Source organism: Danio rerio, chromosome 8 (genome assembly GCF_049306965.1).
Source record: "Danio rerio strain Tuebingen ecotype United States chromosome 8, GRCz12tu, whole genome shotgun sequence".
In the NCBI taxonomy this organism is placed as follows: domain Eukaryota; kingdom Metazoa; phylum Chordata; class Actinopteri; order Cypriniformes; family Danionidae; genus Danio; species Danio rerio.
This window is the reverse complement of record NC_133183.1, coordinates 28,497,119-28,515,011: the sequence shown is the minus strand read 5'-3', so window position 1 is coordinate 28,515,011 and position 17,893 is coordinate 28,497,119. Positions and strand designations below refer to the sequence as shown.

At 36.3% G+C, this 17,893-nt stretch overlaps 1 protein-coding gene across 5 annotated transcripts in view; it reads left to right on the top strand.

Annotated features, from left to right (window-relative positions):
* The window catches only part of sema3b (sema domain, immunoglobulin domain (Ig), short basic domain, secreted, (semaphorin) 3B), a 116,530-nt gene that overhangs the window by 85,385 nt on the left and 13,252 nt on the right, over positions 1 to 17,893 (top strand). For 4 of the 5 annotated variants that reach the window (XM_073909716.1, XM_073909717.1, XM_073909718.1 and 1 more), the window contains 3 exons: positions 5,720 to 6,006; positions 7,793 to 7,950; positions 9,768 to 9,830. In XM_073909716.1, the coding sequence (XP_073765817.1) occupies positions 5,898 to 6,006; positions 7,793 to 7,950; positions 9,768 to 9,830 (330 nt within the window). In that variant the 5' untranslated portion in view covers positions 5,720 to 5,897. Of the gene's footprint in view, positions 1 to 5,718; positions 6,007 to 7,792; positions 7,951 to 9,767; positions 9,831 to 17,893 lie in introns of those variants that run through there. The other variant, NM_001128346.1, reaches the window with a different exon arrangement.

The window sequence follows — 17,893 nt, the reverse complement described above, 5'->3', positions numbered from 1 at the left end:
AACACGCAACATTTACCCCACAGTCAGTGCAAACCTCTCATCTGTATCTTTAATTTTCACCAGCACATGTAAGCTCTTGTTAGAAAGTAATTCTGTCATTCCAAGGTCATAATAGTACAACAATTGATAACAGTAGTTCAACATGGCAGTTTGTTCATGTTTTACGTTGCTGAAAGAATAATTTGCTCCTTGTTTTTTTGCACTTCACTCTCGCATTTGTCCACTTTTGATCAGGATCAGATGTCAGAAGCTCTCCAACAATCACACGCACATTATCATCATCAACTCAAAAAGCTTGTTATTCCATGCGAGATAGCGAAACCTTTCACACTTCAGACGGCCTTGTAAACAACTACGGGGCACAGGGTAGATTCTGATCTTCTTATTGGCTTTATGGCTGTTCATCAAGACGACAGCAAGGTTTCTAAAAGCCCTGGATGACCATGGCTCATTATTATTCATATATATTATTATTGTGTAATGTCTCGGCTGTGTATTTGTTTTCATTCTCATGGCTTGTGCACGAGCTAGTGACGCACAGTATCTCTATAAACCAATTGCATTCAATTGCGCGTCTTGCTCCACCTTTTGGCTCCTTTAAGCTGTGCTAGGTACTCTTTGAAAGGGTACCCAAAAAGTTGTATGGTACGATTCATTTGTTGGTACCTTTTGGCCGTGGAAACTGCCATTAGAGCATACCGAATCGTATTGTACCATACCACTCAGTGAAAACGGGCCATAACACCCATACAATCACCAACAATCCCAATCTCAATTAAACTTTTTACATTTATATAATATAAGTTTTTACATATTACATTTTATTTTAAAAAAGCATTTAATTAGCATTAAATAGCATTAAATCCTTTATTTCTTAAATCCCAAAAGAAACATTCAATTCTGTGGATGCTGTAATCAAGTGTTGAACAATGTTAAGTTTTCAACCTAGTTTGATGATTGTACATGTTTGATGATTGTACATGTGATAATGAGAACAGACCCATTTAATCAGACATTTCCACTTTTCTCATGAACTCTCATGTGGTTGTGCCGGTTTTGAGCAGCGTGAGGGTGAAATACCGGTGGCAGAATTTTGACTATGCCTTTATTTCCCCCCGCATGTGAGCAAAGGCTTTTCCTCACGCGTTTCAATCTTTCTTTTCTCTTTCACTCCCTTACTGGAGGTTCTGACAGTTGGTCGCAGTCCAGAGGAGCCGCTCAGCAGAACAATCGACTCCTTTCTCCTCTTTCACTCTCCCTCGCTCTTTCTTTCTCTCTCGCTCTCTTTAGGGTCTCGCTCACTCCAAGCGTCATGAACCGAGAGGCTTATGACACAGTTACCTCCTTCTCTTTTTCTCTCGTTTGGCTTGTTTTGTCTGGTGTTGTCACTGCGGCATTGAGGTCTTAAGGTTAATTGTTGTTTGTTTATTTTGGGCTTAGCTGCATTTAGTCTGGTTTTAAGGCCTGGTTCATGTGGAAGAGTCTTGATCTGTGTGTGTGTGCGTGTGTATGTGTGTGCGAGTGTGTCCCGCTCCAGCCTTGGCTGTAATGATGATGTACGATTTGCTGCGTTGGCACAGCCTCTTTGCTTAAAGAGATGTGAAGGGCGCTGGGATGCACTTTTCTGCTCTCCTCTTGTATAAATCTCCCAGGATGGGGGGTGTGAACCTTGCTGGATGTACTTGAATGCACACACATGCACACACACACACACACACACACACACACACACACACACACACACAGGCCTGCAGTAGCTCATATTAACTGTGTTTATAGTAAATTAGCACAGCTAATCAGTGTGACAGCACTACAGACAGAGGGACTGTGTGTGTGAGAGTGTGTGTGTGTGTGTGTGTTTTATTATGAGACTTCTGCTGTCTGCCAGTGTGAATAGTTCCATTATTCACAGCGATAGAATCAGAACGAGAGGAAGAAAGCATAAAGCACTTTTATATTTAGTTTGAGATGTTGCTGTATTTGTTACTCTGTTTAAAACTAATTTAAAAAGTCCACACGCTGCTGGAGGATAGTCTATTTTTTTTTTTCATGCTTCTGTGCATTTTAGCAGTACGGTAGAAGTGTGCGTGCGTGTGTGCGCGTGTGGGTATAATCTATATTCAGTGGAGTCAGTAGGTCTCCTCTTATCTTGCTGGTGATTCTCACTAACACTTATTAAAATTCAGCACTGCAGCAAATGGGTATAGAAATTGTTGGTGTGTGTGTGTTTCCAAAGCACTTTTGGAGAGATCACCGATTGTTAAAAATAGTTTGTCCCTCTCTCTTTTATCTTCCTCTTATTACACTTATTATTCTGTTTCTCTTTAATTCACACACAAAGACGCACACATTGTATCAAAGTAGGACAACGTCTTTAGTTTTTATACCCAATTCATTTTTATTTTCTCTAATGTAGCTGTAAATATAATCCTCACACAAACCTGCTTATTTACATTTTCATGAAACATTAAAAGTTATTTTATAAACTATACTTGTAAAAAACGGTTATATGGTGTCGGACAAAAAAAACACTCACATTTACTTGGCTAAGTAGAGAATTTTTGTTTTCTATCAGATTCAGTTTTGGTAAAGTGGCCTGACATGCATCCACTGTGAAATCTACAAAATAACTTCTAAAAATGTATATATATAGTGTATATATTTGTAAAATAGATTTTTTATGTAAGACTGGAATATGTCAATAAAAGAAATTTTTAAAAACTATATATACTTGCAAATGGTGCATTCATGTGTCAATGATAAACCTAAAGCGCAATTTGGCGCAATTTGTTGCTATTTTCAGAGCAATTTTCAACACCAATTTTTCCCTTTTGCGTTATGTTGTTTAAATAAAAAGTCCATTTGCGGCACTTTGTGGACCCATGGGTATGCAGGTCTATAAAGGAGGTGTGTTAAGGTGCATTGTTGGTGCGTTGCTGTTTTGAGGAACTGAAATAGACCGTGCCACTGACCAACTGAAAGCTAATCCAAAGTCCAGCACAGAGCACACTAGCTATGTGCCTATGCAGGTTCATGTATTCATTTGCTGGAAATTAAAACAAATTTAGAAATAGTTTTGAAACAAATCTTTTTACTTAAACGAAATTAAATATGTAGACTAATGGATGTCTTTAGTGGAGTGAATATCCACTATTTCTTTATCCACAAAAGTAAAGGGTTAAAGTAAAGAGTAAAAGTAAAGTAAAAAAAGCTGAATGGAGGAGGCTTATTTTTTATCCTCGCACTGCAGATGGTTTGTTCAACTGTTTTCTCACTAGTGAAGCATTTAGTTTTTCCACATACAAAGTCTGCCTTAACTTATTACAGTTTTTTCTGATTGTTTAAGCACAATTTTTCTTTTGCCAAATGGAACACTTCATCCAAAACCTTACAACAATATAGCAAAACACAATTTTAACCCCAAACAGAACACACACGCTTCATTCTATATACATCTGTTTGCTTCATTTACACACTGCTGTGATCAATCCTAAACACTCAAATCATTTTTAACTGACTAATACTGATATAATCAGAGTGTGAGAGATATTGCTATAAAGTACATGAGCATACTGTATTCACCAAACAGACTAAATATTGCCCTATTCTAACAAACCATACAACAACGTAAAGCTTATTTATTCAGCGTTCTGGTGATGTAAACATTTCAATGAAAAAAAAAAAATTCCATCCCCTGTCTCCTGTTTACCAATCTTCCTCACTTTCGTGCTTCCTCTTTCATACTGCAACATTGGCTTATTATTATTATTATTATTTGAAAATTAATATCATAATATAATAATAATATAATACGCACCTGTAAAACATTTTTATTGAAGACTACTATTTATAGCTCTACTACTGTAAACATGTTTGTTGAAGACTAATAGTTTATACCTATTGCTTTTTTCATTGTGGTTACAGCTGATTGGTGTGTCTACAGTTTTGCAGCCGTGTGTGTGCACACCTGATGGTTGTGTTTAACTCATGGTTCAGGTGTGTGTTCACTTGAAAGCCTTTGCTTTGAAGTTGCAAGAAAATACCATTATGAAAAATATCTGTGTCAAAAGCATCCGAATGTGTTTAGTAATTTGCAAATCATTGTGTGTAATGCTTTGCAAAAAGTGTGAAGCTGACAATGTGCTCACAGTTGTGCAGATCTAGCCTTGTATTTTGCTTCCTGAGTGTACGGTTTTGCTAACTGTGGGAAAAGTTTAAATTTAGTGTGTTAGCAATCATGAAAAACTGTAATATTTAATAAGTTAATTAGCAAAACCCTAATAGACCATGCGCTAGGGCGCAGAGCGTATTTTTCCATCATTAAAATAGCAAAAGTGGATTCGGACATGCCCTTATTGCTTTTGCGCCATAAGCTTTAGACTTTGTGCGTAGATTATTGAAATAGAGCCCAAAGGGTACATTTTCTCTTTTGCACTTTGGGTAGATTTCGCATTCAGACATAATTGTCAACAAAATGACAAAAAAAATTGTGTTATGCACTGCAAGGTCGCTTTGTAAAGAAACAATACCCATCTGCACACATATGGTCCTGTAGATCACCATTTTTGCTTTGGTTTGTGAAGTACTGGCATATTCCTATAGTATAATTGAACATGTAAGCCATGCATACTGTCACTGTTATTAGAAAGTCGTTTAGCATTTTGCAGATTCTGCAAATGTTATAAACCTTTGACCAAAGCTGCATGCACATGAAAATATAAACATCTGTTTTTACTAGCACCTGAACCTCATAAAGAGATTGAAGAAGAAACCAAAAGATGATCCCAGTTTCATTTTGGTGTGCGTTAGACAAAGGGGTGAAATATTAGAAGGGTGAATAAAAACAGGCAATCTTTTTGAAGTGTATGAAATACTGCACATATACATATACTACCCAAAATATGAGATATAGTGAGAACGTAAAAGCCAAGAAGTGTGTAATATTTCAAACTGTATTCGATTATCTGACTGTTTTGACTAAAAGCAAATGAGCTTCCTGTTTCAGCTTGAGGACCATATCAACAGTTTATCTGAGTGAAGTCTGAATGATATGTTTGAAAATGATACAGTATAGAGTCAGACAGCTCCTCTCCTCTAGTTTATCATTTCTTTCCCCTTCACATGCAGAATGTGACCTAGCAAAGAAAGCGCACACACACACATATTCACACAAAAGCGCATGGCAGCAATTAGATGTTGCTGGTCTCAAATGAGAGCTGGACGCTGTTCTGACCGAATAGATCTTGGCTCTCAGTGTAGCCATTCAATGAACCTGGACCAGAACCATCAAAAAAACCAAATGAAAGGCTCAAAAAGAATGACTGCTTCAAAACTCAGCTCTCTTTCTGTGTGTGTGTGTGTGTGTGTGTGTGTGTGTGTGTGTGTGTGTGTGTGTGTGTGTGTGTGTGTGTGTGCGTGTGTGCGTGTGTGCGTGTGCGTGTGTGTGTGTGTGTGTGTGTGTGTGTGTGTGTAAGAGAGAAATGGGATCAGATTTCTTCCTCCTTATCTTAGACAGGACAGTAGCTTTAGACCATCTGCTACTGAAATAAAAAGTGTATGAGTGTGTGTGACTGCATATCTGAAATAACATGGCTATTATCGGACTGGGTTATTGTAGGAGTGGGTGACAAAGGGGTCAGGAAAGATGGAACAGTGTCAATGAAAAGAAGATGAAAGGTCTATAAAAGTTTTTTTTTTTGTTTTTTGTTTTGGTGTTCAGCTTTCAGAGTAAAGAGGAAACTCCACATCTACAGCATCACTGTAACAACAAGCAGGACAACTGAGAGCCGTCACGGCAACAGCTGCCAGGACAACCAGCATCCCACTCCACCATCTGTGTGGCAGCTGTCTGCGCTTTTTAACTTAAAAAAAGTTTTGGTCCTCCTCCTCCTCTGAAGATGATGATGATGATGTGCTGCACACTGGTCCTGTTTGGACTCATCGGCATCAGCGCTTCATTGAGCGGAAGCTCACAATCCTCACCCCGGATGAAACTGTCTTATAAAGGTAGTGCACTATATCTAATGCCTGTTATTTTATTCTCAGGTTCAGTTTTATTTTTTCCTGAATTATTATTAATTTATTGCATATTACATTTTTTGTATTCAATATTTGTCCTTTTTTTCTAGACATTAATTTATTGGTAAAATACATTTTAGTAGTTAAGTAGTCCACTTTTGTCCACAATTGTCTACTATTTATGAAGATTTAATCAAAATGTACATTTTAGAAAGCCTGTTTTACATTTTCTTCACATTTAACTACAATTTAATTTTGATGTTGATCTGAAAATGCTTACCATGCTTTAACATGATAGGACTTCACAGTGGCTTAGTGGTTGCCAAGTTACCTCTCAGCAAAAAGGTCACTTGTTGCATGGAGTTTGTATGTTCTCCCTGTGTTTGTGTGGGTTTTCTCCGGGTGCTCCGGTTTCCCCAACAGACCAAAGACAAGCAGTATACTGTAGGTCACAGGTGTCAAACTCAGTTCCAAAAGGGCCGCAGCCCTGCACAGTTTAGTTCCAACCCTAATTAAACACACCTGATCAAACTAATTGAGTCCTTCAGGCTTGTTTGAAACCTACAGGTAAGTATGTTGGAGCAGGGTTGGAACTAAACTGTGCAGGGCCCTCCAGGAATTGAGTTTGACACCCCTGCTGTAGGTTAATTGGATAAACTAAATTGGCCGAAGTTCTGGTAAAGCAGGAAAGTGAGTGAGTGTTCCATTAATGTGGTAATAGCTTTTTTTTTTTTTTTTTTTTTTTTATAAAATGCAGATAAAGTGATTCTCTGATTGGTTCTGGCAATAAAGTGTTTATGTGCTCAAATAGTAAGATAGCAGAGGCTGACAACATCATGAGCACTGCGCCAAACCAAAATCCATCATTCATTTTAGACATGGGACGATAACAGTTTTCAAGGTATACCGTGGTTTGAAAAAGTAAAGTTTTTAAAACTGCCAAAATTTTCTGTTATACCGTTCCTAAAGTACAATATATGTAGGACGATGCTGCTTTAAATTGTAATAAAAATCTGTGTTTTTGAAACTAATGAAGACAGCAGGAGTCAATGATTCATTTCATTCATAGATTGTGTTCAAAGGGGGGGAAAGCTTTTATTTTTTACCCAGATATTTAAAAAGAACATTTTAGAGCAGTAATTACAATACCATATAACCATTATATTTTTATCCAAGGGTATCATACCATCAGAATCATATACCGGCCCATGCCTAATTCATTTCCCCCTTTTTTAAAAATACAGACTTTTCAGGAAAATTACCAGTACATTGCAGTGAAGAAGTCATATGTATACAGGCTCTTTTTATAAAAATACCAAAACTCTGCTGTGTATAAATAGTTCATTTCTATACTGGTAATATTGTTCCAGTGATTTTATAGCAATTTTACAGTATTACTATGTTGAATGAATAATTCACAATGACATAAAGAACATGCAGATCTCATATTTAAAGACTTTGGTTAAACTTAGACTTGTTTGGTTTGATAATAGTCAATAGTCCACATTGTGATTTGATTAGTTGTGTACAACACAACTATTTTTATTACTTCTACTACTACAACTACTACTTTTAATGAATCATTCATCTAAAATTTGCCAAATTCTCTGATATTCCTCACTAATTCTTTTTTAATTCTGGATTCAGTGATTCAATCCATGTTTTTTGCATTGTGGACGTCTTAGGGGCCTATAAAAGTGCTGAATAAAGCACTTTGCAATGTCTGTTTTGAATTGTCTGTTTTAAATGCTTTGTGTTTTTGCACACTCTGTAGATCTTCAGCAGTTTAATGGCATTAAGCGGTTTGACTTGGAGCGTTCGTGTTCTTTCGGAGCTCTGCTATTGGACGAAGAGAGGGGGCGACTGTTTGTTGGAGCTCGAAACTTTCTGCTATCTCTGAGTCTCGACAACATCAGCAAACAGGAACAGAAGGTACAGTACACTTCTTACTCTCTCCCTCTTCGTTTCCTTCATCCATAATGTAAGAGTGAAAGGAAGCATCTTCTCTTCAGTTTGTCTGTCATCGTCTAATTAAGTTTTAAACAAAGGTGTAACCCTGTCAGTCATAACTCATTCGTATACAGGATAAGCACCTGGGGACGATCCACCAAGAAGTTCTGTCTCTTTTTTTATTTTTTTTTTTAGGATTGGCTGACTATAGCTACTAGTCATTATTAACGTCCTACAATATAACTGTATACTTACTGTATGTGGCATAAACTTTTTAATATATATAAATGTATATACTATTAAGATTGGTACAGTATAACATGATACATGTTCATATGTAAATTATATATTTTATATATTAAAATATTCTACAAATATAATGAAATATTTTATACCACAAAAAAATATTGTATATTCCTTCATTTTCTTGTTGGCTTAGTCCCTTTATTAATTCGGGGACGCCACAGCGGAATGAATCGGCAACTTATCCAGAGGATTGCGAGTTCACAAACGCATTAAAATCCATAAACAAAGCAGCACACATCAGGTTTTCAACATGGTTTTAGACGCGTTATGAGATTACAAAGAGTTAACCAGATACAGTACAAGCGGTTACGGCCAGGGGTTTCAAATTTACCGGGTCTGCGCGTGCAAAAAAATGGGCGGGGCTTGAGTTTTATATCGCAGTCACGCCGGCACGGCTAAAGACTTGTTACTGCGGCGATTTATTCGAACCACTATGAGTCGACTCTTTTATAGATGAACCAATAGTTTTAAACATGGTGCACTTTCAGATTTACGCCTTAGCTGGATATTTCACTTCACTCAGTGCTGTGTTACACTCTGTATGGAAGGTCATTTTCAAATACCCATAATAGGGGCTCTTTAAACATCATAATAATCGTTTTTTATTTATTCATCTTATTAAAATTATTGCAAAAAATGTATTTTAATTAAAAAAATACTGCACATAATATCTGTTGTTGCAGTGCGTATCATTTGAAAATGTTGTACAGTACATTATATTGTACATGTGTATATTATACATTGACTTTTTTGTACTTTACTGCTACTGTATCATCAAATATAATCTTGAAAAATACATTCATTAAACATTTTACTTAAAATTGTATATAATTTATCCTAAAATTATTTCAAAAATACTAATAAATGTAGGGTGCAAACTACTAATAAATACGAAATATTAACATCAGTGAAACAGAAATCTGTAGTTAAAAGTGTTATTCTTTATTTGTGTGTGACTGCAAAGCCTGTTTATGTCCCTCCTTGAATCCCTCTAATATTATTATATGCATAATACATTTACTGTATTTTAATGAAATAACCCAGAGCCAAAACTTACCCTGGTTTAAACTATTAACAAGTAAAAGGATCAAACAATTAGATGTTTTATAACCCATTTATGTTTGTATTTTAAGCTAATAGCATGGGACTAGATTGCATTTGATTTTGCGAGAGAAACAAAAAGGAAGCTTCAGCATTTATCATGTGTAAAGTTAATCAGCCTTTAAAGTCACGCCAGATGATTAACAGTGGTTCAGGCCAACATGCCGATGACAGATTGATGGATTTTTATTTCTTCAGGAAGGAAAGAGAAGGAATGACGAGTTAGAGTTGTCGGTCACTGTGTTCTGGCTTTAGACACACACAGGTGTGGTTTAAGGCTGGATGTGTCCGGATGTGTGTGCATGAGAGAATGTCCCTCAAGCTAGTGAACACGTCTAACCCTGCAGTGTCCAAAACTTCTGCTCACCTCTGAACTCCTCTTTCTTTCTCAGATCTACTGGCCAGCGCCTGTCGACTGGAGAGAAGAGTGCAACTGGGCCGGGAAAGACATCAATGTAAGTTTCTGCAATAATCAGATCTTGTGGTCACCAACACGCCCTGGTTTACACACTTATCAGGACCATCTCTTCTATGAGGTGTTTACACACAAACACACACTCGGGCAATTAGCACTGTTATCACAAGCAGCTCTCCCAATCGGCTCCATCACTTACAGATGCAAACCAGTGTTGAGCCAAAGTTATCTGTCAGGGGCAATGAACATAGATACTGAATGTTCTTTAAAAGATTTGTTTTTCATTATATTATAATTTTAGCATCAATATCGCAATGTGCACATCCACAATAGCCACATCGCAAGATCTGAAATGTTAAGTCTGAATTATAGTTGACCAGGAACCACAGAATTGTATTTAATTACTGTATTTATATGGATTTTATGCGATTTATGCAAAAAAAAAACTAATAAAAATAAAATATTTTTTCTCACTTATAATTTTTGTCTTGTTTCTAATCCAAATAGCTATATTTCGAAGCGAAAACAAGATTATTTTATATTCCCCTCTGGCAGATCATTTGCTTGTTTTAAGGAAAAACTCAATTTTAACTTATAAAACTTAATTTTGACTTTTTTTTTTTAAGTTGAAAACAAAACAAATTTTTTTGTACTTGATCTAAGAATTTGTAGATATTTGGGGTAGAGAAAAGACGAAGCAAAGTAAAAAAGAACATTTTTTGCATTGTGATTATTCAATTTCTGTACCTGAATACTGTTAGACTCCACAGAACATCATCAAATAGTGCTATTCAAACCATCTTGTGAAACTGTATTCATATCGCAATATTTATCGCAGAAAAATGAAATATCGTAATATCAAAGTCACATTGTTCACAGAAATTGTACAGTCCTCATTTGCATGTGTGTGTTTGTGCTTATATATATATATATATAAATAATAATAATAATAATAATAATAATAATAATAATAGTAATAATAATAATAATAATATGTGCAGGTCTACTGTAGGTGTAATGCAAAATTTTGAAAAGACTTTGAATGGTGGACTTGAACAGACTTTAAATATGTCCAGTTTGTTAATGTACAGTAATGTGATGACACCGGAATACAACTATTCATAATTCTGAAGTTGAATTATTATGTTTCAGACATATGCTTGTTGTTTGTCATTGACAACATTATTAGACCATTTTTTCTGCTGGTAAAATCAGACATTTGCCATTATTAGATTCTCTCTTGCATTAAATTCAACATTATATGGGCTAGAGTAGTTATACTGACACTGTTCAACCTTTATTCTCATGCACAACATTCTGTTAAAAAGAAAAACATTAAATGCTTGTCACAATCATAACTTTGAAATGCAATATGATTATTGAAATGATGTGCACGGTTCAGTTTCATTTTCATTCTTCCCATGCTTCCAAATGATCGCTCTGTACCCCAAACTGAATGTTATTCACAACTTTATTAGCTGTTATTCACAGCCTATGCAGGTTCTGTTCACTAAAGTAGACTTCATTCAAAGGTGCGCGTCCGCCGTCTCTGTGGTAACAGCTTGTGGTCAGCTCACGTCACGTGTGATTTTGTGGCCGCGAATACGTCATCACATGAAAACATGAATTACATTTTTTGGGTGAATTTTACCTTAGAAATACAGCATGTGACTCTTTTAACACCATTTAGAGGTGTCCACGTTGTAACAAGAATCGAATGAAAAACAGTGTTCAGACTTGTAAACACTGTATATACAGTTTTTTTTTTTTCATTTAACTTAAAATTCACCTACAAAGACTTAAAATTAGCATTTTTCTTAGGCCCTTGTCTGTAGATTCATGTTTATATCGATGAATGATTAACATGAACATAGGAGCCTTAGAAAAATGATCATTTACGAAGAGGATTTCAGACAGCTTTTGCATGTGAACTCTTCAAATATATTTGTGGAATTTGTACAAAACATCATACATCAAACTTATTGTAAGTGTTGTATACTATTTTACAGTTTAACTTTAATACTTATGTGTTGTAACACAACAAAGGGTCATAGTTAGTGTAAGTTGTATTGTGTTTTATCTGGAGCGTTAAGCGGATATGTGTGGGATGTTTCTTGGACACTCTGTTTTTATTCTAAAGGGTGTGCAAGATTGTGCAACTTCAAAATTTGTGTGTGTGCGTGTGTGTTTTTGGTTCATTCTGCGGTGGGTAACATACTGAAGTCAGCTGACAATAAGATCTGTCTCACACACATACACACACACACACAGAGACACAGACTTTGTTCAGTGCGCTGACCTGTGAGTTGACCCTCATTACATGTAGGTGTGTACAGGACGGCAGGGACAGACTAGACCTCCATGAATAAGACTTAAGATTTTCCCTAAGACTCTCCCCCTGACCTTTCACTTTCTCCTTTGTTCAGTCTCTCAGTCTGATCTCCTGATTTGTCATTCAGTATTGTTTTCATTTGACTCTATTCCCTTCATCTCAGTCTCTGTCTTTCAGTGCTTTATGTTTCTGTCTTACGGTCTCTGTCATAGAAGCACAGTTCAAAGTGACCACATCTGTTGGGTCAGCAGAAAAATTCAAATGTTAATTTATTCATCCTCAGCTCATCCAAGATGCAGGTCATTTTCTTTACTCAGTGAAATCATCATCGTCATCTTGATTGTTTTTTTTTTTTGTTTTTTTTTAGAAATGATTCATAAAATAAAAAGTCAATGGCTAATGGCACATTGTAAAAAAAAAAAAAAAAAGCACTTACAGCAAAACCAAATTAAGACCAAATTTAGACATGTCTTCCTTTTGTGGAAAATGCATTTCGATATTAAGATCTTCTAAAATGTCAGTGATTCTCCTTTTGTTTTTTTTACAATTTTCATTTATTGTTTGGGTTTTTGCATTACATATTCATTACACCACCATTGGTCGGTTATGTACGTATGCAAACATTGGTCAGTGCATCTGAATTCCTCAAATCCATATAAAAGAAAAGCATGGGAGCAGCAGCTTTTACCTGCTAGTGTCCACAGTGGGTTCCTGAGTAGCATGAAAGTGAAATAATAATTTTTTAGCTGGTATTTTAGTTTACTTAGTTTACCTATTAAAAATAAAACTGAAATATGGTCACTCTATTTAAAGCAACTCGGTCTGTGCTAAAAGCATAACATTATTTAGAATGTAATTTCATTTAATCCATTGTCTTTAATTAAAGTATGTAACTAGAAGCTCCAAAACTGTCGTCAATATCATGTCATGAATCCACCATAGTGTATTGTCTGGACTCACACATTAATTTTGTTTTGCCTGTATATGTGTTTTTGCCAAAAGCTGCTTTGAAAGTAACATTTAATATGGTTGTTATGTGTGTACCCCTGAGAATCATTGTAGATGAATCACTGAGAAGTATGAGTTAGAGAACCAAATCAGTTATATTTATGAGTGAATATTTTAGGATGCTTTTAAACTAAGACGTTAGTTTTGGAACCTGTCTCGTTTGCCTGGTTAGTGCGGTTCGTTTGGCATATGTAAAATCTGCAATCGCGCTCAGATCCACGCCAAAAAACCATTTGGTCTGAGATCACCTGAATTAGGTTGGTCTCTCAGCTCAATTCATGGTTGTGTAATAGCCATATGTATATACGGATATTTGAAGAGAGAATTATATGTATTGTGGGATGCCATTTCTACCGATAAATGTGTGTTTTATGTTGAATACGGAAGTGAAAGCATGCCGAAATATCAAGAGAGCTGTTTAACTGTTTGACCGAAATTACCATCTGATAATTATGCCATATTTTAATCTTATAATATTTTGTATTTGTCATATTATTTTGCTCATTTCACCTCAAAAGAAAGAGTCTTGGTTCAACTGTTATTTCTCTCTATACTTTAAGCCTATGATGCATAATTTTTAAAAGTTTTTTTAATTGATAGACTGATTGAATATATAGATTTTTACAAAACTTGACAACTGAAAAGAGGCTGTGTATGAGAAAGTCTTACCTCTCTGATTTAGAACAATTTGGTGACGATGTCTGTGGGTGTTATAATAAAAGTGTACCTTATCACTTATGTCTTATTGCTTATGATAAATTAAAATAACGATGTGACAGCTCAGCGGAATCCATGGGACTCTGAAAAGTTGACCAATGTGAGGAGTGTCTATTCGCACATGACTTGTTTTAACTATTCTGGTCTGTTTAGAAACTTTGCCGTGTGAAAACGAACCTTATTGAAAAAAAAAAAAAAACATTGTAACAATTTTAATTCCTCTTTCGGAATAAAACAATCAGTCCACAGGTGTAAAAGCACCCTTAGTCAGATTTTTTTGTATCTGATCAACATCATCTGCATGAATCACACTAATTAAATCTTATCAGATTAAATTAGTTAAACTGATCCCACTTCAGTTTATGAGTGAACAGCATAGTAGAGAGGAAGAGTATGTGTTGAGATAATTCAGAGTTAAATCTAAAATTACAATGTTTTTAAAAATCAGTGCTTTATTTTTAAATGTGATTCAGGCTACTTGTAGAGAATCACACAGTGGTAAGGCTAATAAAAGGTCAAAGTTGAAAGTTCACTGCACGTGTATCAGCAGGAAATTGACACACATATACAGCTTATTCCTCCTGAGACACATTGTTTATTTTAAAGCTCTTTTTCTTTTGTTCTGCGGTCTGTCTCTTTCTTTCTCTGTCTTTCTTTCTGTCTTTTTTCTTCTTTTCTCGTGGGCTCACTTCAAAGAGCCCATCAGCACACACACAAATACACATGCTCACACACACACTCATAACATGTCCTTTCCTTATTGAAGGGTGTAAAGCTCTCGAAACAGTAGTCTTAGTGTGTGTGTGTGTGTGTGTGTGTGTGTGTGTGTGTGTGTGTGTGTGTGTGTGTGTGTGTGTGTATGAGAGGTAGAGAGAAAGGCAGAGACCCCTTCCTGTATAAACACAGTTTGTCAGCAACTTAATTGGTCTTCGATGATTCTATTCCGCCACCCCCACCATACAACACACACATACACACTCACTCTTCACAGGGTGCGTTAAGCTCAAAGAGAGGCCTTTGTTCTCCACAAGCCCCTGTATGTGTGTGTCTGTGTGCAGGGTTTAAGCATGGCAGGAGGGCACATGTCAATCACATCTTTCTGCAGAGGTAGCAGAAAGGTTACAAAACACATACTCACCCATACTATTCAAGAAAATTATGCTGCCAACTAAAGCCAAAAATATGCTTGGTTTTATAAGGCTAAGGTATAGTACAGACATATGGTGAATATTTCATGATCAGTATGTGTAGCTGGATTTTTCGAACTGTGTGTTTAATGTACGCACGTGCTTTGAATTGATAGTTGATTTATAGTACTTAGTCCACAAGGTGGCAACACTGAACAACCCGGAAAATCATCCAGAGGGATTTTATTTCTTGGAGATCAAGCCCGGTGGATAGTTGCTGTAACAGGGTTCCTAAAACTACCCGATGTAAAAGACCTCTAAACAGGCAGAACAAGAACAACAAAGAATTACTGAAAAAAACTGTTAAAAAAAAAGTAGATGTCCATGTTGATGAGTGCATGTGTGAGGGAATTAAAAGATCTTTAAATAAATATAGGTGTGATTTACTCTTATCTCCTCACAAAATCTAAATTCAGTGACAAAGTCGAAACAACAATGGGAAACTGAACTTTGATTTTCTCAGAGAAAGTTTGGCAAGACATTATAAATAAGATCACTCAACTAAACTGTTTATTTGTATTCACACACACACACACACACACACACACACACACACACACACACACACACACACACACACACGCACACACACACACACACACACAAACACACATACACACAAACAATTAAACAAACAAACAAACAAACAAACACATACACACACAAACACAGAAGATGAGTGAACATATAGGTAATTTTATCTTCTTGTATTGTATGAATGTATATATCATGAGATGATGTAAAATAGATTAGGAAAGTGCATAAAATATTGTATAGAAATGGTGCAGTGGGGCGGGGGGCTCTGTTGGAGCAACGATCATTTTTTCAAATTGTTGTTTAATTAAACAAAATGTTAATAAAAAATCTGAAAAACAAGATCTTTAAATAAGTACTGAGGCACATTACCAATCATAACTTCTAGACAGAAAAACTGCAAATGTTTGACAATAAACTCTTTCTAGTGCTCATGTGTTGAGCACCTGTGAGCACCTTGTGGTTCTACTTGATAAGACCCAGTCTGAGGTGGATTCTAACTGGTTTTCAAGAGTTCACACGTAGCTGATGCCTAATAAGGTAAATGCGTGTTTGGCATGCTGTCCTGATAGACAGCCCTGAGCTCGGAGGATAGTCTGGGCTCAGGTAGGTCTTGAGAACCTGTTATTTAGCTAGAAAAAGAGGGGAAGGAGTCAGGGTGGGTGGGGGGAATCTTCAAAAATTAGAGATGACTGAGGTAAGCTAGAGCAGACTATTTAGGTGTGTTTGAATTTATCTAATTGGTTGGTCATGTGATTGTTAATGCGAGACCAGCCAAGGTCAATCATAAGCAAGTGATCCTCTCGAAATTGGTTTAGAAAACATTACCAATTGGAAGGAATACCTTTATTAGGATAAGACTAGACAGATTACAGACAGGAAAACATTGGGAGCAGAGAGAGAGGGAAAAGATCGACAAAGAACCTCAAGTTGGGAGTCAGACCCGGGTCAACATTGCTATATGTTGGCGCACTTAACCACCAGACTATTGGCGGCGACAAGACTGCAGCCTTTAATGTGTTTCTTTAGAAGAGGGGAGTGAGGTTTACTCACACAGCTCTTAGTAGCTCCATTTACTCATCCCTATAAACCTCAGTCCCATCCGGGTCACCACACCTCTGGTTGTACTTGACCCTCTCCAAGTGGGATTTGAACTGGCAACACCAGCATGGGAGGTGGGTTAATTTACAAATATGTTAAGACTGCAGCTTTAGCCATCTGTCACTTGTGCCCCATTATAGATCAAAAGAATGAGGGTTACTTATTAAGCCCTGGTCTCCATGGCATATTAATAAAAAAGAAGTTTACTTGAATCTTAAGATACCATTTTGGGGGGACATGGTATCATCCCAGATTGCTGTGCGATGACTCAAATATGGTGGGTGAAATGCAGGTTATACATTTACTGCATTCAGCAATATTGCCCTGTTCTATGTATACTAAGAGAAGATTGATTCAAATAATTTTGATCTGAATATCTTTAGGATGGTATTTTATGGATCAGTGTCACATTGTCCACAGAAACTTAAAGGAGATGTCTGATGTTTGAATTTGAGTATGTGTGTTTCTTGAGCACATTTAAACAGATGTTCAGTTCAGGGTTCAAACTGCTGGTGAAAGCCCACGAGAAGATGGAGTGAGGCATGATCGCAGTCTAAACAACATCTGCTACTGAAACTGAAGAGAACAACAGAAAAAGACCCTCCATTTTTCTCTTCTTTTCTCTGGATGTCTCATCTCATCTCAACTCTTCTGTGTTCTGTTGTTTGTGAACATATTTTCACTGGTTTACACTTGTTGAGTTTTCTTGAATCTTCTCTCTAGTCTTGTCTTCTGTAGTTGTTCTTGTCTTTGGTTGTCTTTTCCTGACTTAAAATGTCTGTTCTTATCTGAAGTCTTTTCTTCCCTTCATTTTCTTCTTTGCTGTAATTCAAACTTTTCAACTGTATATTGTTGACTCTGTCATCCTCGATCACGTCTTCTTGTTATAAGTTGTTTCTTGGCTTTTTTTCCCTTATTATCGCAACTTCCATCTTCTAGTATAGTCTGTTGCCTTTTTATATTTTCTTTGTGTCTTAGTGTTCCTACTTGATTAATCTGGTCTTACTTATGCTCATCTTGACAAGTTTTTTTTTTTTTTTTGTCTTTAGACATCTTGTGCCTGGTTTTTTTCTTCTCGACTAGACTTACTCTGGTCTCATCTTGTCCATCTAAAGTTGCCTCTTCTCCTTTCTTCTCAAGGCATCTCAACTTTGGTCTTCTTATATTGTCTTTGTATCTTATTATTTTTACTTAATTAGTCTGGTCTCAGTTATGGTCATCTTG